The 25,099-nt window shown below is 40.2% G+C and overlaps 1 protein-coding gene across 1 annotated transcript; it reads right to left on the bottom strand.

Annotated features, from left to right (window-relative positions):
* Window positions 1-491: 491 nt before the first annotated feature.
* Window positions 492-22,811, bottom strand: LOC122567126. Its single transcript, XM_043725356.1, has 5 exons — window positions 21,115-22,811; window positions 14,742-14,980; window positions 6,257-6,397; window positions 5,397-5,534; window positions 492-4,314 (listed from the first exon to the last, which is right to left on the bottom strand). The coding sequence occupies exons 1-5, from the start codon at window positions 21,461-21,463 to the stop codon at window positions 4,102-4,104; spliced, it is 1,080 nt and encodes a 359-aa protein (XP_043581291.1). The 5' UTR covers window positions 21,464-22,811; the 3' UTR covers window positions 492-4,101.
* Between the last annotated feature and the right edge of the window lie 2,288 nt (window positions 22,812-25,099).

Below are 25,099 nucleotides of genomic sequence, written 5' to 3'. Positions count from 1 at the left end.
CGATTACACCGAATTATTGTGAAGAAATGTCACTTTATAGAAAAAGATAGACATTGTATATTTATTACATATGTAGGTATAATATTTTAATAAAATATATAATGTACAGAGAATAAAAGAAAATTTGAAAAGAGAGAGTTGATGTTTTATCGAAAGCCGCTAACTGCCAATAACTGTACTTTTATATCGTTTAATAGCAATTTAATTGATTTCGTGTTTCTGTTTTCTTCGATAAATATTAAAAGTAATCAATGAAAATATAAATTAAAACTTTTATTTTCCACCTGATAAATATAATAAAAATACTGTCAAGAATACTGGAGTTCGCGCCAATAAATTACCATGCATTATAATAAAATATTCGATATTTGGATACACTGAACACTTAAAAAATAAAACATCTTATCATACTTTCTAATTTATCTCTCAAACGAAGGAAAATGCGCAACAGGATTGGAAAGTATCGCCAAAGTGAAATGAAACGCAAGATATACCATGTTGAACTGTCTTTGGTTTAATATGATACAACAGAGCGGACGTTCTAGGGTAGGGGCTCGTGTACATATTACATATTCACATATATAATTATACTTTGCAGCTTCTATATCATCAAATCTGTTTATGTACAACATATACCAAGCGATCAATAATTATTTTACGCAAAATTTTATATCGCCCGTATCGATCACGTAAAATGTGCCCGTGAAACGCATCACCGGAACCTACTCTAATATTCTTTCAATCGTTTGAATCAACGATCGTTTCATCCAATTCAATTCCATAGGAAAAATGAGCTTTCTTTTTCTTCCTTTTTTTTAACAGACACGTTACACGTATCTTTACATAAATACACCGCGTCTAATGACAAAAGACGGAAAAAATTTGCCAAAGAAATAGCGTGCGAACGGTGATTCGACGCGATATTAAATTCGAATAAAGAGTTGATCGAATTTCAATTCAAAGAGAAATAAAAAGACAGAATCCATATCGGCAATCGGTAGGATTATTTTGCTAATCGACGCTCGAACAGGCTGCGCTGCTGCTTTCTGATCAATACGTGCAATTGCCGAAGTCCTTCCTAGCGTTTACAAATCTGCGACCTCTTTTCTTCTCGAATGTCAAACGCGTCCGATTTTTAAATAGATTCGTATCCTACGATGATTGGAACGATTCTAACTAAAATGGCAGTCTTCCTTATGTAAAAGAGAGAGAGAAAAAAAAAGAAGAAAATGAAAAAGAAGCTAAAAAAAAAAATGATCGATACCGTCAAAGAATAAGTGACGATATACTAAATAAAAAATATATAAAATAGCAGTGATAAAATGAAATGCGCATTCGAGATCGATTCGTGAGATCGACATTGCCACACACATCGGCCTTTCTCTCCCTCTCTCATGTTGTTTTATATCAGCACGCATAAGCGCCTTCTTTCGATACACCCTCCATTTATCTTTCTTCCTTTCCCTCCCCTTCGACGGAATCAGAACTCGAAAAAATCAGTTAGTACAATTCGACGATGATAATAATTAGTCGTGTGAGCGACTTTCGACGATGCATATCACAGATACGATAATATCGGATTGAAAGTGCGTCTCGTATAAAGTGCATCCGCGTACACTTTACAAAATTACACGAACAGTGCGACCAATCGTGAACTTCCTGCACGCTTTATACTAACTATCTATGGTAAGCTTATAGGCCGCCAATGACATGAAAATTAAATATGAAAGTAAGCGGTCCTTTCTTTTACGGAACGGAACGCGCTTACCCGTATCCAAGCTTCGGATTGTAAGTACGAAAAGTCTGTGAAGTCGACCGTCTTCGAGCAAATGTCGAAGTGATAGCTTACGCGACGCTTTCTTCTAGACAGGAAAGTGTATGGAATAAAAAGAGAAAGTGAAATGGTAAAGTTTCAGTAAAAATCGATGGTAGTAAAAATAAACGAATTTTACAAGAGATTAAAATCCTAGTACAGAAGATAAAATGCAGTTGAATTACTGATAAAATTATAATACTTTCGAGTCATCGAAGATTACGTTTTGTTCAGCCTACAACAGTCTCTGATATCGCTAGATCAAAAATCGAAGTGTCAGGCACTATATATATGTATATATATATAAAAAACAAAAAAGAAAAGAGAAAAGAGAAATAAGGAAAAAAGAATAAAGAAGGAAAAGAAATTTTGTCGTAAAAGCCCACCCATTGAACCAATACCGGATAAAATTGATTTAGTATCAATCGTTGAAAATAAAACATCACAACGGATAAAAAGAGCGGGAGGAACGGACGTTGCGGATCGTATGTATCGTTATGAAATTTTAAATGTTCATACCGTTGAAAGGTACGTCGAGCGAAGGGAGTTGCAGCAGCAGCGCGGCGCGTAACGTAAAATGGCGTCGGCCGCGTCGATGCGTTTCCTTCTTCCCCTAATGATACTATTAAAATTCTACTAATAATATTAATAATAATAATTAATAATAATAATATATATCCTTCTGTATCTTTCCTATACTCTAGGTAATTTTAAGCTCAACTAGACACTTTAAATACAGTTAATCAGACATGTAAAATCTTTACAAAAATAAAATAAATAATCTGAATAAATACGAATATAATAATATTACAGTTAGTCAATAAATTATCATGTAGGATTAAGAGTGGGCGCGGATGGCTCGTCGAGAGATTTGTTTTCTTTCGTCGTCGATGATTTAATCGACGCCGTGCTGTACCTTTTTTCAGGGTTCGCGCGTGATATCACGCGGCATAGCACATACGCAGAAATTTCTCTTACTTCCTTCTCGCACGACACGCATAATCTAAGTTAAAGCGCGAATACTGTATTTTCTTGTATACTTATGATATAATACCGTTGTGGTGCACAAGCTCGTTTAGACGGATTCCCTCTGAATCCTTTCCTCTCTCCCTGTCGGCTCAACTTCTTTCACGCCTTGTTCGTTTCTTTTCCCTCAATGAATCCCTGAATGAAAATGACAGTGAAATATTTGTTGGTGCCGCTGCTTTGAAACTTTCGAACAACTCCGTTTTTAAAGGAGAATTATTCGAAAGAGAAAACATATTGATACATTGTCCAAATGGACAGAATGATCATCGATGATTGTATAAACCTTTATATTTTAAATCCACGCCGATTAAAAGTGACATACCATGGAGTAAAATGTGAGTAAAATTAGCCGAGTAAAATCAGATACCGTTCTGTTAAATAAAAAGAAAGAAATTTACGTCTAACGGTATAAAATATTAGACTGAATCATTAAGCCGATAAAATGCTAAACGTTATGAGTGATTTTCTAAAAATCGATCGATGCACACGAGTAATTTAAGAGCACAATGTCAGAGCAGCGATACCAAACGTGAAAGAACTGATAAATCAGAAGAAACTTAAGAGTACAACGCTTTGCTCGATGATGGAAATCTCAAGGAACGGTAAGATGTTGCACGGGATTGGTGTCTGTCATCTTCAGCGATCCTCTTCTATATAATAATTATACTTTGGACATGGATTTTCACGCGTGATATATATGACGCGTACTAGGTGTAAGCGCGTACGAAATCGAGTAATATTCACACACGTTCGTGAACTACGGCGGCGAAAGCCAATGGGCTGCTCATCGTACGACTCTCTGTTTCTTGTTGTTCACACTATCTCCTTGGTTGTCTCACTGTGGAATCTCGGTGAGCATCAACGACGGGCGGTGTATGTTATTGACGAGATTCGTGAACGATTTTCGTCGATTCTCTGTTTCAAAGTCATACTAGTCAACTTGATACAGATACACACGCACACTTTCGCGTTCCGACGATACGGTATATCTGTCGGTTTCACTGTGATGCAGCATCACCAGCTGATCTGTGGCCGACGGATAGGCCGATCGTCGCCATGGAGACACATCTCACTGGAACCGAGAAGGGTAGGTAGCACCTGGGCTTGCTTGGCAGAGCATGCCTAGGTTCTTCCCCCGTTACCCACTTTCTTCTCCAACCTCATGACGAAAGTTGGCCATCCAGGTTGAACTGTTCCGGTTTCCTGAGATGGGCGAGTCGTCGCCTGGTAGCCCTTCTTCGGCTTCCGCCTTGCCATCCTCAGGACTGCAGACCGCGGAGTAAGTGTTCGAACACTTGCACCACGTATTCCAGCCCGTTCATGTAGTCCCGAAAGATTACCCAGTCGCGTAACCTGCGGTACGTCTCTGAAGATGCCAAGCTACGAATATCCGACTTCATGATGTCGCGTGACACGTCTGGCCGTGGAGATAGCTGTCGCTCCACCAATGCCACTTGCAGCTCGCACAGCACCTGCAAATGTATATTTCCTAATGTTATGGTTCGTTCTGATGAACATCGAAGTGCTTTTTATGCGTAGGACACAAATGTTAATTGGAGCGCGGATGCCCAAAATGATTTATGCTTTTGTAAGAACAATCAGAGAATACTTTACCAATACTTTAAATATTTCGCACATTTTTGTATAGTGCATACGTTCTATATATTTCTGTATACTTAAACTTTCCGTAAGCGAGACAAATATACACAGACTATTAACGGAACATCTCCTTAGATTTGTAGATGAATAGATAAGATGTTTACCAATCTAGTGAACGTATTCCATATAAATTCAGTGGAATTGATCTTTCGATTCGAACGAGCATAAAAACATTGAAATATGGAATGCAAGTAATGTTATAGCGATATAGCTTAGATCTCTGATAAGTGAGTAATAAATTCATTACTGGTAAAAAGCTTGGCTAACAAATGGTTTTGCGTTGTAAGAGTAGCAAAGACAGTCAGCAAGAAGTGCGGTAATTTTTGTAGGAAAAATAAAACATATATTTTACATGTTGGCGACTTGACTCGTATCAGACCAATAATGGATTGAACAAGTGTTTAAAGAATCGTAGTGTGTAATATTTTTCATTAGTATGAATACGTAATAATTCATAATCTGTGCTGTATAATGTAACAAATGTATCAAAAAATATCCGAGGTATATAATGCTTTGTTCTCTCAATGTTAAATGGCTGGAAAAAGAACCGATAATAAGAAATCAGAGAAATCGAGTGGAAGTTGACTGGACAGAGCAGCGGTCCAGATTGGTCGAACGAACGATAGAGCTATAAACTTTTTCACGAGGTTCGAGTGTTTAGTCGCGTAAGTTTTGCGTCAAACTCGTAAAAGCAAAGTATCTTTTTTATCGCGTTTGCGACAATAGAAGGTAACGTGATTCAGGCTAATAGCATTCAGTGAGATGGTACCATTGTGAAAGCTGTTCAGTAACTTGTATTTTTTATCGGAAAAAATAAAGGGAACGGGAAATAAGATATCATAATTTAGACTAGTGTTCTTCAAGACAAAGTGTTTCAACGTAAATGTACACTCACCGTTCGCAGTGCAGTTTCGGTGGCCTTAAATTGCTTGCTAAACTGAAGGTTTAGATCTTCTTGATCCCAAACTACCTGTTCTAGACCCACTGCAAACTTTTGCATATATTCATACGTATCGATCAAGGCCGTATCAAGCTGTGAAAACAAGAGATCATATTTTAATTTAAGTGCATCTCTGAAAAATAATTTGCAATTGAATTGATTCAAGAGAGCAGCAAGAATCTTAATATTCAACGAACTTTGCAACCAGCTATTAAAGGTGAACATAAAAGTATGTTCTTTGTTCGAAGTCAGAGACTTTGTTATATTATCTAGAGTTTATTTGGAAGACAAATTAATTCCTCCACTGTATATAATTAATACAGTTTATTGGAATAAATCGTTACTGTAAGCTCATATTCAGAGAAAAATGTGCTTCAGTTCACTTTTACTCTCAACGCTTTTACGAAAATTTGCTTAAATTCTATACTTAATTACGTCAGTTTTGCTACTCAATCTATGACAAAATTCCATAATGTCTAACAGTACTTGATAGTTACACAACTATATCAGATTTGATTATTAAAATATGTAATTTTTCTACTTAACACGTGTAAATGAAAAATAATGTATAAAGCTAGGAGATTATATTAGCATAGAATACATTAGCAGAACCAATTTCACAAAGACGATAATTGTAAATCTAGTACCAGATCGTTAGAGCATGGTGACTTGATTAATTGAATGTTAAATAACAAGTCACTCGAAATTAAACATTTCGTTAATTACTGTCTTTATTTCTGCTACTCGCATTCTGTTAGTAAAAAAAAAAGGAGTAAACAAGGAGGAAAAAAGAAGAAACTGCTATGTATACATACTTCTAATTTGTCTAGAAATTCTTGCGTCAGCTGTTCTCCTAGTTGCTTGGGAATTTGCTGTTGCCCGGGAAGCCAATCGTAATGACTGTTTTTAAACGATGAGTGTAGATCGGCGAAATCGATGTTGAACGTTCGTCTAGCCTGTAAAATCACGAAAAAAATTGTACGTGTGATTAAAATGATGTTCGTTTAGAAAAGACACATATTTTAAAATAATTTTCAAATTACAAAAAGACATTATACATCGAAATGTGGTTGAAAATATCGTACAATCAGAGAGCAGATGATGGTTCGTTATATAAAAATAAATCAAATTCTCTTCAGAATGTTCAACCACAACCCATGTAATAACTAATAATTAAATTTCACCGTCGTCTTTCCCCCGGTAGAAAACGTATAAAAAGTAAAAAAGAAAAAAAGCTTAAAAGATGTTCAAATCTACTCTTCCATAATAAATCGTGTCCGACAGTATTTATTCTACTTACAAAGTCGTCGTACTAGATTTACTAGATCGTAACTACTTCAGCTGCGTTGTTTTGATGCCTTTTTGTACCTTTCAAAAAAAAATTACGCATATTAGCTGAACATTATATGTTTTCCTCATGAAACAACACGTGACGAATGACATCAAACTTAACTTGCATAGACGTTATTACTCGTTTATATTCAAAGTCGATAATTTATCGATTAGGAAAAAGGAAAACACACAAAAAGAGCGGAGAATGCAGCATCGACGATGAAAGATCGTACACAGAGCAACAAAGTCCTTAACGAAGAACGTACATTTTTCTTCGTGTTAACTGTTATGCGACGTGCAAATACCCTATATTCGTGCGTCAAAGGTACCAATGATCGGCCATGAAACACCAAATGTCTTTATTGTGAAAGTTAACGCGATCGCGTCGTATCCAAACTGGTTCATATATATGCAAAATTTTCGCACTGCACCTTCATTATGGGAGCAGTATGGTTCAATAACAGGTTAGCGAGTTTAGTCACCGATTAAACAGGGAGCAGCGCCTCGTTCACGAGCACAACCTCTCTCGATATCCCTCGTTCCTGGTACGATGGGAACGTGGACAAGCCATGCTGACGGATGAGTAAGCGCATCGCGAGTCCCCATGCGAACGGTGCACGCGCCCGCCTCGAGCTACGTCGTTCATTTTTTGGGAATACCAAGGTGGCTCAGCTTGTGTAAAAGCTAGATCGTTACCAAGAAATTACTTGGAAGCTCAGGCGCCAGGCTAGTCCCGCTAATTGCGTTACCCAAGTACAGGTTCCATCGGTCTGAACGTTATGAATCACGAACCATGCGAACCAGTATGTACTTACAGAGTCGAGTAACGAGCTGAAAGGAAGGGAGAAGCCCTCGCGCGTATCGTGTCACGACTTCGGGATGCTCCATTACAGCCTACGTTCCGCGAAACTTTAAGCGCCGCGTACTCAATATAAAAGGGTCTAACGCGATCGCAAGGTCGCATCGGCACGCGTCCAAACGCCTCATTTCGCGCGAAAAGTCTCGTTCCATGGTACAGTACGGTTATCGGTCAATTACTCGGAATTAGAATCGCCCGGAACTTTTAACATCTTCTAGTTGTTCAGTTCTTGGGTAAAATTTGGATACGTAAACGAGTGGCTAATAATAACGTTTGTTAATCACTCGGGTATTATATATATATACATATTATATTAGATTGTTGAGAAAATTCATAGCAGATGAATATACTCTGTTATCGTGTCTAATTATTAGTGATCGGTATCGTAATCAGAAAGGTGAAATATGTGCAGGTGTGATCCTAATTCAATGGCCAAGGATTGTAGGACTCGTTCGATGACCCAGCCGCGATTGTGCAAGGAAGTTGACTTTAGCCAAAGGAAGTCGAAACTGCGATAGAAAAGTAACCCGATATTTTGATCGATGTAACACCATTGACGTTCATATAGGCAACTGGATATCGATGTTTGTATCGATTCACTCGAATTTTGCAAGACGAGACGCTACGCGGAGGCAGATTTGAAAAATGCTTCTAATCTATGTAGAGATATTTCATTAATTATATGCTGTTATTGAATGTTAATATTTCTCTTCTGTAAATAACAGGAAATACGACTTACATATATCGTGTTTTTCATTCGTTGCCCTCGTATTTTATTTCTATAATCTTGAAACCTAGTGAAACGTAAATTGTAAATATGGTAATCTCGTAATGGCTTCATTGAGAGTTTCCTCTTTGGCATGCCATTGTACCACGGTAAATAATCAAACCCGACGATTGAATCACTTAGTGATTACACTATAAATGCTTTCACGTTGAAACTACTATTTTAAATAGACTTAAAAAAAATCGATCTGTCTCAAGCTGAAATAAGCACTTATTGTATCATCGAATGTGTCTTCGACCTCGCATCTCGGACCAGCTGGCCCGCACAAAGATAACGTAGTTATCCAGGCTCTTATCTGGCCCAGGAATGGAAATAATCATCATGCGATACTACTCTCACGAGCTGCAGACTGCGATAATACTTTGACAAGCAAACAACTAGAGAACTATGCGGCAACCTGAGAACTATGCGGCTGCCAGGAATAATTTCGATAAATTGTTTATTAATAAAACGAAGCATCAGTTAGTAAATAGGAGGTTAATCAGCCAATAAAAAGTAATAAGAAGTAAGTCGAAATGCATTTCTATTTTCGCAATTTGCAGAGTTTGAAAAATATATGGATTGAAAGAAATGTCGAGCTGAAAATCCTAGTAGTATAAGTCAACATTTTGGGAATTTAAATTTCCTCATCGACTGTTAAAATTAAACTTAAAGACAATTAAGTTGTAATTTCGTTCTTCGCCAAGATACTTTCTCGTGACTCGAGAAACTGTAATGAATTTTTAGAATAATAAACACTATCCGATGAAAAGTAGCAGAGCACTGACTTACACCACTACGATTGCGACCCTCCAAATATCTTGAAACGTACAGTGATTCATGACAGTATTTGACCAATGACCAAATATTTTGAAATTTTATTAAGGCTGTAACACGCTAATGAAATTTCAAAATGTTTCGTATATAACACATATACCTAATACATTCATAGAAGATGTTGGCGAGCCACTGTACCTAAAATTTAAATTTGAAGTGTATCGCGGAAAGACAAAAGCAGGAATAGAAAACGGCAGAAAATCGAAAGATGAAACGAACCACTCGGTGAGTCGAATTCTCACGCAACAGTGTGAGCCTGTCGTATTTAAAGCTAGTCGTTCTCTTCGATCGGTAATCGATCCTTTTCCACGCCCAAATCATTACGAAACCCTTCGAAAGGACACAGATACCCTTCAAAATAGAGACTTTGTATCGGAAACATTAAACACGATGATTAAAACCGAGCGGTCATTGATTGCGTCACGAACTATTATTATCACCAAGCGTGTATAACATTGACTGTCCAGGGAACCCTTCAATACGCGGAGGGGCTTCATGAACAGGCACCGAAATGGGTAATTAAATAATTTTATGATTATTTTACGCGAACGGTTCCCGCGTATAACGAACGGTATAATAAATACACGTTAAAATGTATTCTTACAAGTTCGTTTCTGAATCGATCTTACAACCTTTCCGCTTCATCCCGAATTAAAGTGTTCAAATGATTTACTGGAATTCCATCGGCACGTTTTATGGCTTACTTCTTCCGATGCTCGTTAGTTAACCACGGGTCCGTCATTTTTATTATATCTTCATGATTGTGATCGAACAAAGTGTCTCTGCTTAATTGAGAATTAAACGCTCTGGCAAATTGAAAACCAAAAGCCGAAATATATACCTGTATCGGTCTAATCCCGTGATTATCTGCAACGAATAGAGGTGATGCTTCATGAAATTTATAGAAACTTTTCAGACTGTCGCTAGTGATACGTATTTCAATCGCTTTAAGGTCTAAACAGTGAACAGCCATTTTAAATTATTAATCCTTTCTCTATACTAATTGATGTTAACTATTATTTTTATTATTAATATCTACTAACTGTATATGATTATTTGAGATAAGATCAGAGGCCAAAATTGGACTAAAGAGTTTCGTTCGATATTTTATAAATTTGCGATAATTCGACTGTGTCGAAATACGTATAATCAACGGTATACACAGCTGCGAGCCACAGGAACTAAAGAAGTTATAAAAAAAAAAGGTGGTGCTTTATCGATTTCGAAACCGAACGGATCGCGAATATCCGCAGGTCAGGTGAAATGCGTGGGTTTCTCGTATTGTTGCTTGTTGGAAGGCGGCCACGAAATGGTTTTAGCGAGCGAACGAATAGGAAAGGGAGAAGAAACGACGAAGAATGAAAGGAATTGTCGCTAACAACCACTGGCGGCGAGCAAATCTGAGACGCGGGTCTTTTGTGCCTCGTAAAAGTCTCCTCGGCCACACCGAGGCACGAATAATCGTAAAACCGGGCTGAAAACTGACAGGAAGTAGGCTGGCGAGAGTAGGTATGGTCTCTGTGGTACTCCCGAGGACCCGTCAAAATCAATTAGCCTCTCAGTCTTTCTTCTAGCGCGGCTTCACCGCTCCACCGCTTATTAGAAGTTATAAAATTTCGGTGCGACGGCCTCGAACCGATCGAATGGCTCGCTCTGTGCTCGCGACTCTACGAGACACAAAGGGAATGCTTCACGCGAATGAAAATCTTTTCAATTTCAAACTTTCCCGCTCGATTAATTCTACTTTCCTTTCAGAATATTTCTAAATCTAGGAATTTTTAGGAATTTTCTGTGAAAAGGACTCGTAAGACGAACTGATGAATCGAATAAATTCTCTTGGAAGTTCTAAGTCTACTTTTTTCAATCTGTCTACGATCCTCGCGAATTTTGATATTCCAATCTCGCTCTCGTTTTAGCAAACGGGAAGTATCTTTAATGTTTCAGGAAAACGTTTAATTCGCGCATACCAATAAGACTTGTTTCGTATTTTGTTCAAACTGAAGACATTTTTTAACCTTAGATAAAATTATAATTATGTCGAGAACGACGGAAAGAATTCGTATTCCTGGCGGAGTTCGTATTGGTTACGTTCGAATCGATAATTATTAGGCTACGGATCTTTATGCATTTATGGGACATATGAACGTACAAAGATAATAAAAAAAACACTCAAAGTATGATACCCGTAGTAATATTTTGTAGGTAAAACGATTCTCTACCTACATATTTGAAAAATATGTCAGCATTAAATGAAACCGTACGGATCGACATCCAGCCAACCGAGTAGCAGAAAATACGTGTCGTAGTGCGTACTGAATGTATCGAGGTGAGTAAATGCACTGGCGGGTTGTATATCCGGTCTGCGCTTTAGTATGCAGGCAGAGTGCCGGTGTGGTGTATAGATGCCCCATCCTTGGCGGGGAGGGGCAGCTTCCGATTCTGATTTATTGGAATCCTCCGCTTCCGATATTTTATCCGATTCCTTCACGTACCGACGCGCATATACGCGACTCGTAGACGTCGGACTTCCTATCTACGAAGAACAGAATATCGGATATGTAATCACCCATACTTGCTCACGAACGTCTTACAAGGACGTGTCACACAAATCTATGTTTACCCGAAAGCATGGTTTTTCGCTTGTTAATTTCTTCCATTAATAGATATTCGATGCGATAAAAATCGAAATAATTATGATGAAATTACTTATGATAAAATAATATAATAATAATTAAAACGACTTGTGATGAAATAATTAAAAATACAAACAGTTGGATGCGTGCAATCGAATACCAAGAAGTCTCCTACTACTTAATAGCCAGCGGTTCACCTAAACCTGATACGCGACTATTTCTAATATTTTCAAGCGTGATAAATTTTAACGAAAGTCACTTATGTCGATTAAAATATCTGATACAAATACGTAGGAAGGTTCGCGCACAAAGGATTCGCGGATCGAAACTGTATCGCAAAACACGCCACGTGCATGCAAGAGCGATCAGTCTCACGAACTTCCTTGCTTCTCGGTATCCCTTGCTAATCTACCTTTTCCCTACGCTCTACAGAGTGTCTGTCGACGTCTAAACGATAACGAGGTGGACGGTGACGTCACTGGACCACCAGACAGTACGTCGCCTAGAATCGGTATCAGCACGAGCGTCCTTAGAGGCCTCCTGCCGAAGCTTCGATTGGCTCTGAGAAAGTTGGATAAATGTCGAGGAGAACGAAGATAATTCTGTCTTGGTAGAACACGTTTCTTCCTAAATGGCACAACCTGCTGTTCAAAGCCGTTCGTTTTCCCAAGAAGGGCCAGAATAAGACAGGGAACGAAGGAGGGGGAGGAGGAGAAGAAGGAGAAAGAGAAAGATCGTTAGCGAACCAAACGATATCGGATTATGCGCTGACTTAGAAAACATCGGTATCGAGTATCGCGGAACGATGATGTAACGGTGACTTTGGTGGAGCCACAGGGCGGAACGAGCCCTATACGTACGAAGAGACACACAAATACCCTTTATGGTCGCACGCGATGAATGCTAATTCTCGCGGTCGTACACTCGCCTCGCGTAGGCAAATATTAGCGGCATAAGCATAGGAATCGGACCTTTCGTCGTTTAGTAATGGACATTCGGTGCCAATCGCGCGTTGAATGTTCCTCCAGCTGTATTATAAAACTCGCATTCCATTATAGATTTATAGTTTTGCTGCCAGTGACTTACCAGTGATTATCATTTCGTTCGACGTACTAACAATCTTGCCAAGTATCTATTAGAAGTAACAGTTTGAGTACGCGATATAATCGATATTTTAATTCACGCCACAGTCGCTTAGTGTATGATACGAAGAAACAGGAAGCGCATGTAGAATGGTCAAGGATGAGTCAGGTGAGTCTAAGAATTTGGCGGGCGCGTAAGGACGCGCAGTTATAGAGACCCGGAATCGTGTCGACACGTGTGCACAATGTATAACTAGGGGGACGAGCTTAATCTATCCTAAAAAACGAGAGTAAAGTTTCGCGTGTGTAACCGTACCTTCGATCCTGCGGTTTCCACGTCTCTTCTTTCGGATCGTTTCAGAAGAGAAACCTTGAGCAACGAGAGGCCGAACCCGGTCCGTGATTTATTGTCCTTGGTTAGAGATAATAAGGCACGATCGGGCTGGGAAGATTCTTTCGAAACGAAGGATCTCCGTGCGCGGTCGCACGAATCTATTTTTTTCCCCCCAAAGATCGCTTACATGTTTGATGATATTCGCAAAAAAACGTGGCCGAGAGCTACCTGCCGGTACACAATACCGTGACAAACAGCGACAATGATCGTTATATCGGATATGCGACTGAAATCGAACAGTTTTTCTCCCGTTCGAACAATTTTATTTCCGGCGATTATAACTCTGTATTTCCAATGTGCAATTACGAGTAATAAAAATTACGCGTAATACTGGCAATAAGAGAAACGGGGCAATTTTATCCTGACCACTTTCCAATCCATCCTGCAAGAAAACCAATGTTCGAATGTTCGAATACAGGGCGGAATCGACGACTGTCACCGTATCTAATTACGTAACAAGAGCAGGCTATTTTTTAAAATAACGACTTGGTGATTAAAATTTGGTGAGAATATAAGCAAGCGAACAGGCGAAAAGAATTACATATTTCATCGAAATCGTTTATCAGATAGTTGCAAGATTAAAATAAGAGAGAATTTGCTTTTCCACTTTGCCAAACGAGCATCGTTTATATATTTAGTAATTACTTTTCATCTGCTTTCAAGTCGATGAATTAAGAATAAGGAAAACGTAATCGACAAATATAGATAATAACTAAGATAGCAAAGAATCATGCTAGAAGAATATAATTCTTGAACAAATTCGAGAATAATATTCTCCAAGCAGTGAAAATAGATCGTTAACGATGAAACAGTTTATAGAATATTAGAAAATAAATTATCCTCGAGTTATTTCTAAGATTTCGTTTTCATTTACACCTATGGCACGCTCCACTTTCATTTTCTCCGTATATGTATTATATGGTTTAATGTATTTGCTTTTCCTCAGACGATAGACATTTTATAATGCTAAAATTCACTAGTATAAGATATTTATGAAGGAAAACAAAGCGGCGTAATATCGAATTCGAAAGCATATTCTCGAGCGGCTACAAAAGACGATTCGTAAGTCCGAGATCTCTTTCGAAGGTCTGTGCGACTCTACGATCAACGTCCGTACGACCGGAAGTACTGCCATAACTGCCTTCCGCTCGATGTCCCCTTTCCCCGTCCGATCCTCACCAGAAGTCACGTCAGTAATTATTGAACCATTGATGAACTTAATCTTCGTCTCTGATCGGCGATACCGCGCGCGAGTTGGATCGCACCGAAGATATCCCGAAAAATATTCGTGGCATTTCGAAAATGTTTCTCCGAGGGGAACGACGACGAGTATACACGCGCGCGCGCGCGCTAAACGAAAGAGAAAAGAGGAAGATGAACGTGCAATCTGTACTCACGTAATCATCACGAAAAAGTTCCGCGTGCATCAGTGCTGTTTTCGCTTGAAGGACAACTTGTTGCAGAAGCTGCGAGTCTGTAAGCTGCACCACGTCCAAATCACCGGTAAAATCTTCGGCAGCGAGGCCACAAGGATTCACCCATTTCGGGGGAGAGTTATGTCGTCTACCCTCGAGGGTCATCGTCGGAGCGCTGTGCACCGAGACCACGAGCAGGGCCAGCAAAAGACTACCTAACCCTGAAAGTGAAATTGAACAACGAAATGATTACATGATCAACGTGATACGAGATTTCTATGAAATAACTATTTTATCGGTCGCTTTTCAGCGATATATTTTGATCGGTAAAGAAAGTAATCGTCCAACTGTGGTCTTAGAGTTGGTTTAAAGGATTACCTAGTAGCAAGTTAAATGTTCAGATTTCTATACGTCTTCGTATATATGTATATATATCGTGACACGAAGTACATCAGAATCGAATAGAATGAAAACGTCGAAAAAGCAGTTGGGTTAATTTCGTTGGTATCGGTGGCTTATTTCAGTTCCATTGCTCTTATTTCCAATTCATGGATAACTGCCGCGGTACGTTATTAACGGAATTGTCCATGTATTAAGAAGATAAGAACCAGCTCACTGGTTGGTAGTAATCAACGATTTGACGTGAGACTCTTGGGGAGGATGCCCTCGAGAGAAATCATCCTGGAGCTTCCGGCTTGTTTCTTCTACCTTCCCCCCACCCTTCGATGCTGTCTTCGTCGATAGTAAGCGCCTAAATGGTAGATTTCGATCGAGGCCGTCTTATGATCATCCGGCAGTTTCGGGATCACCGCTCGTCGAATTACATCCACGCGAATTCGTCGTCGCATTATTTCACGAGTTACGACCCTTGATGAGGGGCCTGGGATCACGTGCACCGCTACGACGACAAACCATCAGCAGTCGCGTACGCATTCGGAGGATGTATAACCACCGCAGTCTACCGCGTACGAGTTCTCTTCCTTCGTTTAAATATCGTCGTCTTTCTTTCCCGACGCTGACGAGTATGCACGCTTCAAGCGAATACCTTTATATTTGATTTGTAACGCTAGAATCGTTCCGATATCCGCGTATAAACGCCGTCGATCTGTCTAAACAGCGTTATTTGCCAACGAAGTATCAAAGTCCGGTCAACCGTGATACATTAAAATACACCGATCAAATATTATGATAGATCGCCGAGAATATCAACGCAGAGGATTTTTGTCGTTTGTCAAGTTCAACCGTTTCGCTCGACGTTCTATCATTTGCAGTTTCAATTTGTCGCTCGCTCGTTACCAGCCAATTAGCACGATTTCGACGCATCACCGATGCGATTACTTCTCATTCGCGGCGATATTCGCGAATACACTAAAGTCTAGCCGCGAATGAATTGGAAAAACTATCGGCCGGTGTGTAACGGTCGTATCAAGGACTAGAAAATGTAGGTATGTTGTGCGATCGTACGGGCGCTAACGAATTTAATTTTAATGTGCAGCTACGCGTGATGCAACGCGCATGACGGACGCGTTCTCGAGTCGCAAGGAGAAAAATAAGCGGACGAAGAAAGAGAAAGAAGGATACAGCGAAAAGGAGGGAACGAGGAGGAGGGCAGGGAGACACCTCGGACACTTAACGCATATTAATAAGCGGCTCTTAAGTGCGTTTCGCGTCTTAGTGAGAGAGTAATTTGCCGCGGGGAAGTTTGCGCCCTGAAGTAACCATGAAATCCGTGTCGTCGTGTGCACCGTGTCTAACGGTGATATCCTTTCTTCCTACTACATACCTAACATAATCCTCGAATCTCCTTTCGGATGTTAAAAGCCTCGATTCACGTGAACAACGACGGACTCATTCTCGATAATTCGATGAACAGATACGTGTGACAATAAACTAGAAGACACACGTGTTAACTCTAATCGGACAGATTGGATTGGAATTCCCTGGAAGATAGATACATAGGTCACAAATCACGTATTCGCAGACTGTAGCAAGTTTCGATGGAAATCACGTGAATTTGTTTATACGTGCAGTTGCACCGAATTCGATGATAAACACACGCGCATATTTTTCAGACAATTTCTTTCTGCATTACGATGTATTTTGAATTGCGACGTATTTTGAATTACGCCGTTATACGAATGCAATACGGCGGAAAACGCCACGCGCGAATGTTTTTACGCGTTTCGGTGAATTTCAACGGCAAAACAGCCTCGAAACAGTCAAGTCAGCAGAACAGCGATTAAGACGGTTAAACGGCGCAATTAGGATCTTTGCAGCAGCGTGGAAACGATATCGTCGAGTCTACAATTTTCAGTTAAAACATGCCCAAAGAAATGTGTACATACTTTGGAAAAAGAGTCTGTTGAATAATGCGGCAAGTATTTTTACCGTACAAAAGTTCCCATCGTCGAGGTAAATGATCTCAGCGTCTACGATTATATTTCCTTACTTGTCGCTCGTATACGCATCGTGTACTTTCTCCAGTTTCTTTAATTGCACCGCGTTTTTACACCGCTGAAAGTTAATTGCCATACGATATGTCCTCCGTGCCGGCCAAATTTGTCCGGAAAGGGAATTACGATGATATGTGCTGTTTCGAGCAAGATCGCATTCTTAAGCCGTAAGAAACTCAAAGAGCCACCTGTGGCTCGTAACGTGCAACCTTGTCAGCTGGAATGCATCATCCGATATGCTTCGTTCACAAACTCAGTATGTACAATGTACATATCTCGGCTATCTCGGAGATAAATATTATTTATTTCTTATGTAGGCAACCAAAAATTGGTGCATGTTAACATTTCATAATGAATAATTTCCTTTGTAATTTTTTAAGATCAATTTACGTTATTAAATTCACATAGCAATTATAAGAAGGAATTTCAATAATTTGATCGATATCTTTTTTGTTGCTATTTCTTCCTTCATCCAGATCCTACAATTTAATGAAATTTAATGAAAATATCAAAGTATCTTATAACAATATGACAAAATCTTTATTTCAAATTATAGAAATTCGTTTTGTACGCTCGATTAGTATGACGGACTTGAGTTCATAATCCTAATACGGCTTTTGTAAATTAACGAGACACTAATTTACTTCATTTACGTTTTTTTTTGATAACGTTGCATTTACGTAACTTTTACATATTATTTCACTACTTGCTTCTTAATGAGTTAAATGAAGCTTTTAAACGAGCTTCTAGACGAATGACGAATGAACCGGTCTAGTGTTCTTCATCGAATCGCGCGATTTACCGCGGATATTCGGTAGGCGGTCATCTAACGGTCGACGTTCGCGCATCTTTTGTACTTTCGCCCCGTGTGGCCTGGACGATGTAGACGGTACAGCTAGGACCTACCTCAACGACGACGCTCGGCGACGGCGTTCCAACGAAATTCCTGAGAACCCGCGGTTGCGTGGAAAAAAGTAAGGCGCGCAAAGCCGGTGGACACCGGTGCAAGCGCATCTCTGCTGTTGGCCGGCAAGAAGATGGTGAAAAATGCGGTAATGACGCACTGTCCTCGCATTGCTCGCGACAATTATACCCCATTACGCCCGTCCCGCCACCCCCTTATCAACCTGATCGTGTTCGTGCCCGGACCGAAGCGCGTTGCGGTAGGTCGCGATGCGCGCCAAGTGTACCTATACGTTCGCCGATTTATTACACGCCCTTTTCCGACTATTCTTGTTCCTTGTTTGCCATTTATCACTTCAACATACTTTGACACCGAACAAATTTCAAAATCAGGCCTGATCACTTGGTCCTGATCAATAGAATCTTGTTCCATACACGCTGAATACCTTCAGCTCTTATTTTAGTCAAACGTAACCTTCTAGTCGACGAAGAAGAAGTAACTCGTACATTGAAAATGTCTCTACGTTTTTTCAAATGAACTCTTTACGTAGAAAGAAATCGTTCTGTCTTTAGTCTTGGTATGATAGGTATTCGTTTCAGGAATATTATCAAATGCGGTAAAATCTTGCTTCTCCAAACTGATATACGTAATAGACGTTGCTCGGATAATCGAATGTAACTTCTTACGAGAGTTTGAGAATAAATTTCATTGTTTCATTATGCAAATACACGATTAAATAAATTCCAAAATGAACGAAAAATAATCTTTGCAAAACTTTCCTCTACTTCTCGATTTATGGAGTTAATCAGGCTGATTTCTAAACGATTCGATTATTGCTATGAACAGGAATAAAAGCTTGAAAATGGAAGTGTAACAATTTCTTTCCGTTTGTATTGTAATTTTCCCGTTTTCCTTATAATTCTCAAGTTTTCTGTTAACTAACGATTTAGATTAATCAGCCTTTCGATAATCGAGGTTCTACCGTAATATATATACTATCGACAAGGATTTTTCCATTTAGTCAGTTTCGTTAAATTCGTCATTTCTCGTGTAATAATACCTGTGCTCAAAAAATATACCGGTTAACGAGTGGAACTGCGCACAGAATGGCGTATTATTCAATTTCGTATAGCTTTAGGGAACTGTTGCACGGAACACGGCAGCAACATGACGCATGAAAATTTTACGAACCGGCGCGCGGCATCAGTCAGGACTCTCCGTAGACTCGCGAGTGTTCAACAGGTGGGTGTGTCGGGCGCGTACGTCGCTCTTCGAATCGATGTCACATTTCTCACCGATTTCGCATCAAATTTGTCATCGTGCTCAGTTATATCGCGCTCCATTCTACGTAATTTATCGTTACAGAACAGTTGTAAATGGAAAAGAATACAATCGATATATGCAATCGGATGAATTTCGAAGGAAACAACGAGCAAAGAAGAATCGATAAAGGACCGTTACAAGGAGAATGACTAATGCGTTCATCGACTTGTTCAATAGTGACGCCAAACCGCGAGAGAGAATGTCAGTAGGGACAAAGGATCAAGAAAAGAAGAAAACATTATATGATCACGTTTACGTGGTAACTGTTACGTTAAAGTTTCAGAACGCGTGTATTATCTTCCACTTTTATGATGCATCTCAAAAGTCGAATTCTGTGACGCGTATCGATATCACATTAACTGTCGTTAATGTCGAGTCGAAGCACATTGCAACAGGTGATTCTGTACGAACAGAATCTCCTGCAACAGTCAGCTTGGAGAATATCGGAAATAGTAAGAACAAGGTACGTTTGTGTTCGTTTTATCATGGTGAACGCGTCCTGTTAGCGTTGAATGGACAAAAGTAAAAGCGTCGAATGAACGAAGAAGATTTCAGACCCCGGGAAAGATGCTGAACGATCATTACGTAAGAAAGTATTGATTTTACGTGAGTCAGCGTCAGGTGTGTTGATGTACATTGCACATTGAACGGACAGAGACATAGAGCGTTAATAAATGACACCTATATAACAATACATGTTTTTTTACCAACTGTTATTTGTTGTACGTTGACTAGTGTCTACGACGTGCAATTCAGTAGATGAAAGATAAAAAAATATATGTAAATTCAGTCGATACTAGGCTCATAAGTCCACTAGTAGTCAGTTATTAGCTGATTCACTTCATAAAGCAATTAACCGATTTGTTTCAATAAATATCAAAGGATAGAGTTTCTAGTGTTATTCTTGAGATAAAGAGCGAAAGAAAAGTTAAAAATATCGTATCAATTACACGTATGATGAGTAAACTGATTTATCTGTTAAGGACGACGACCGCTATACGAGCTGTTAGAGTTATTAATGTAAGAAATATGTAAATTAGTTGTAGAAATGAACGGAGAATATCTCAAAGTGTACAGATTTAGAGTACACGTTGCAGCTGGAAAGAGGACGTAATCTTTACTTTGACAACAAACATTCGATCAAAATAAGAAAAAAGAAAGAATAGTTTAGTCTAGAGCATAATGTAGAGTTTCTTGACTAGTTGCTTGATATTCGCTCTTTGACCCTGACCACAAATTTTGAAATATGATTTGAAATATCGCAGTGAGACATTTCTTGACGAGTTAGTTACGAATATCTGGTGAAAATTCTTCTTTTGCTTCCCTGCCATGAAATGAAACGTAGGCTCGGGATTTTCGTCAATGTCAAATCGTTCTACAAAAATTATTCAGGACCAAAAATTGCCATCTGTCCCAACGGATCGCCTTAAACATTGCGCGTGAATAAAATAGAAAAAAATCGTGCTTGTAAAAAAAACATTACTCGTTAAAGTTGCAGTTTGGCGAGACAAATACGTTAGTTTCGATAAATTTTTAGACCAATATAACATATCGAGTTGTCAATTATGCAGAGAAGAAAGAAAAACATAGAGAAAGAACAGTTACCGCGCACAGTTTCTTGGCAATCGTTGGTATCGAAACATCATCGTGTTCAGTAGTAAGTAGTTGGACTTACTCAGCCACGTGGTCGCAGTGACGGATGAGTTGTATCTCGATCGTATCCCCCGATCGTCGTAAAAAGCAGGTACAGGGCACGAATCACACGATAAGTGTCTCTTCTTTTGATCGTTTCTTTTTATTCTCAGAGCGACATCCGCTGCATAACATGGATTCTTATCCAAAATAGGTTTGTACCATTTAGTGGACGTTGTCATGTTGTTGGATGCAGTAGTGTTGTTTAGACCGTTGGACGAGGTACGATGGTCAAGAACTCTGTGCGATGTGGTCCTTTGGTCACGAACTAGAATGGCCTCCATTGTCATTTGTCGATCGTAAGCGATCGTCGTATCCTCCTCAACTGTCATATTCGCATAGCACTTGATCACTCTCGTCGCACGCAGGCACTCGCGGTGGCGCGTGGCAGCCAAGGAGCAAGCGAGACGTATCTATCCTCGCGTGTCGCAGCACCGATGTATACCGTACTGGCTGCGTGAAGGCGCGGGTCAGTGGTACCCTGTCATCGAGCGTGTATTTACGTAGTTGACAGATACGAGTCGCATGGAGAATGCACTGTTATTATAATAGATAGCGTCTGTTTTCTACGATGCGGTATCGTTAAGAAAGCAAATAACGAATTGTTAGAAGACAGGACCCTGATTTAGCCCACGCTCTTGGCTAAATCATAAGAGTTGCCGATGGTTCGGGTTATCGGGTGGAACGTGTGATCACACTTGAAAAACTGTCCGCACAGAATCACAAGCCGTTTGGCACTGGTCCCGACACACGCGATGCACTGATTCTTATACGAGGGGGGAAGGGGGTTACGAGAGCTGTCTCAGAAGATGGTAGGAGGAGGGGAGCGGTAGGTGCTTAAGAATGTGGCGGGGAGGTTCGCGTGGAAAGGAAAAAGAATCAGCGGCTCGGTACACCGTTAAGGGTGGTCCGTGCGGTAGCGGTGGTAACAGTGGAGATGCTTTCTTTTCTTTCGTTTAGCGTCCCTATTCTCGGTTTTTCCCAGTTGCCTCTTGTTCGTGGGTGATTATCCCTTTCACCGGCTGTCTTCGTTTGATCTCGAGTCTCGGAGATCTTCTTGGATGTTCTTAACCCTCTTTTTGGCGATACCTTCTTAGTTGCACGCCAGTGGGGTAAGGTCGTACCATACCGAATGTCAGGAGGTGACTGAGGTCTTCGTCGCCCTCGTCTGGCTGACTGTATCGAGTGTATCACCTCTCGCCTCTGTCCGAGTTAACCACGGCGCAGAGAAGGTAGGTAGGTAGGTAGGTATAGAAACAGAGAAGGAGAAGCCAGCTATAGGCAGGCGAGCGAGCAGAGGCAGGCTGTTCGTTCGTCGTTATAGTAGGAGTGAACCTGCGTAAGGGAATGGAAGTGGAAGGTGGACTTCTGTCTGTCTGCCTTGCTTGTCGGTAGGTCGTTTCTCTTGTCCGTTCCTTCTCTATCTATTGTATTCTCTTTCGTTCTCTTTCCTCTTTTCCTTCTTCTTCCTCGACCGACGCGACGTCGTTCTTTTCCTCTTTTATCTCGTGCGGCCTGAGTGTATGACTATCAGTGTATGGTAGTGGCCACTCGGTCGACCGGTGCCTATATACGATTGTATAAAGGCACCGAAGCACGTGGCCCACACCCCGCTTTCGGTCAATCCTAAGTACCCCCACTATCATCCTTGCCCTTCCTTGATCACTCGCTTTCTCGTTTCTTTCTCTCTCCTTTTCCTCTCCCTCCCTCCCTCGTCTCTCTCGCACTCCTCTCTCATTACTTCTTGCTTCTTTTCTATTCTTCTTTCTTCCCCCGGCCTTCTTTTCCTTTTGCTCCTCCGCCTCCTCCGCGCTCTACCGCCTCCTGCCTCCGATCGCATCCCTCCCCTTTACTTCACGCTCACCACTACCGCCTCTCCCACCACGTGACACTCGTGGGTCAGGACTCCACGACTCATTCATAACTCCCCGCGAGCGACCAACTATCCCCACTAAACACCTTCCATCGGTTTACCCCCACTTTTCACATCGTAGAAGCCGGGCATCTAAACGAACCGATCTCGTCTTCGCCTCACGATCAGCTTGCTGGAAGCTCGATGCTACACCGGCACGTTCCGCGGCTCCTCTAACCGCGTCACTCACAGGTGCACCGTGATACAATCTGCCACAGATCATTGGACATCGTCCTTCAAACGGATGCTGCATTTTTATTTTCCTTCTTTCCAACAAACAAATGGGTCTTCTACCGATCCGAAATCCGTAAGATTATCGTTAATTTCCTATATTTGTTTAACACTCTTTATATACTGCTCTTTAAAGTCTCTTAGACGTTAATATGAAATCTTTGCAACGAGCTTTTTTCATTTTAATGTTTTGTCAGATTTATTCCTTCGTTAGTTTGAACCTGTTCCTTCGTTATTACGTAACTTTTGCATTTCATGAAAGAAAGTAGATAGACCGAATCTTCCTTCTCCTCTCGTTTGTCAGCATGTTAACGAACGATTGTAAATTTCGCCGTAATTTAAGCGTGCAAACGTCTAAAAGGCAGAGATAGTTACGCGGTTTTACATCCTACGCCTGGTTGATCCTCAGGACAGACATCGGTGGTATGTCGTCTAGAGAAGGCTAGGTCCTCACAGCTGCAAGAACGTTCCGTCGTTGGCACGCGAGCGCTTTTTCCGTACTCGGAACAGAAGACACGTCGTTAGTTGGTTCGTTTCCTCCATAAGAATCAGCGGTGCATTAATGTTTTTATAAATAAATCCGTTTCTGAGATCAAGTTTTCCGTGGCAGGGGGCATCCCACAGGTGAACGTGTGCGTCATTAGCGGTGTTGTACGCGTGATTCTGTTAATTATCGTGGTCGTTGGTAATCCAAGGCATGTCGCCACCGCGTCGAGACTTTTGCATGTAGCATCCATTACGCAAAAACGAACGTTCGGCCTCTCGAACATGCAATTAATAAGCGAGAACCATGGCTCGTGACTTTTGACTACGTCAGAATAAGCGTACTCGCGTGTAAGTGTGTACGCGGTTATGCACGGTAAGCATGTTTCCGTAGACATAACACCGTGGAACAACGCTAATAATAGAGAAGATGACGATAATAGTAATAATTACAGCATCTCGATGCCCGCGCAACAACATGGATTAATTGCCGTTGAGATTCTGATGATAACGAACGTATCGAAATGTTCGATGAACACGGCAATGACAATGAGCGCTTTACGTCGATTCTTTTAGCGGAGTATCTTACCCTCTCGTGATGCTAGACGCGTTAAAACCAACTTATCATAACTGAATGACTCATTTGCATAGTTATACGTCTGCTTATCTATTATTAACGTGTTCTATGTATGAACGTTCGTGATAATACAGGTTTTTCTTGATTCAACCTTCTCAAAGGAATTCGTAATCGATCATCACTTATCTCGTCGCAATATCGAAGCCAGAATGCGATAGATGTTTCATACATTTATAGGTATTATAATAGCAACATTGTCGAGATTTCTACAAACGTTTTCATTTGTTAACCGAGTAATTTATCAATCAAAAATTTCTATAATTATTGAATGTTAACAGAGAGATATTAATTCCAATCTTTGCAAATACAAATACATAAAATGATAAAAAACATTTCTGTAAATAAGAAGATGAGTATAACCAAAAAATTATTATTAGAATTTGTAATGGGTTAAGGTATCAAAGAAACGACAATATCTAGTTTGCGATTTTATCTACGATTTATCTAATATCCTCTTTTTCTTTCTTTCTACGCGGACGATCCTTTTCGTTTGACATGTTTGAGAACATAATTGTTATCGATGTGGATGTCGTTAAATCTCAGATCAATTAGTTGTACGTTCACCTAACCGTGTACTCATCCCGTGTGTGCGATCGGCCCACCTCGATAATAAACCTTCCCCTTCTGAGAGTTACCCTGTGTCCTCTTTTTCCTCTCACTTGAAATCAGTGATCATGTTTCCTTTCACCGAGTCTTCCCTTACTC

The sequence above is a fragment of the Bombus pyrosoma genome, linkage group LG1, assembly GCF_014825855.1.
Source record: "Bombus pyrosoma isolate SC7728 linkage group LG1, ASM1482585v1, whole genome shotgun sequence".
Classification (NCBI taxonomy): Eukaryota; Metazoa; Arthropoda; class Insecta; order Hymenoptera; family Apidae; genus Bombus; species Bombus pyrosoma.
This window is presented reverse-complemented; position numbering and strand designations above follow the sequence as displayed.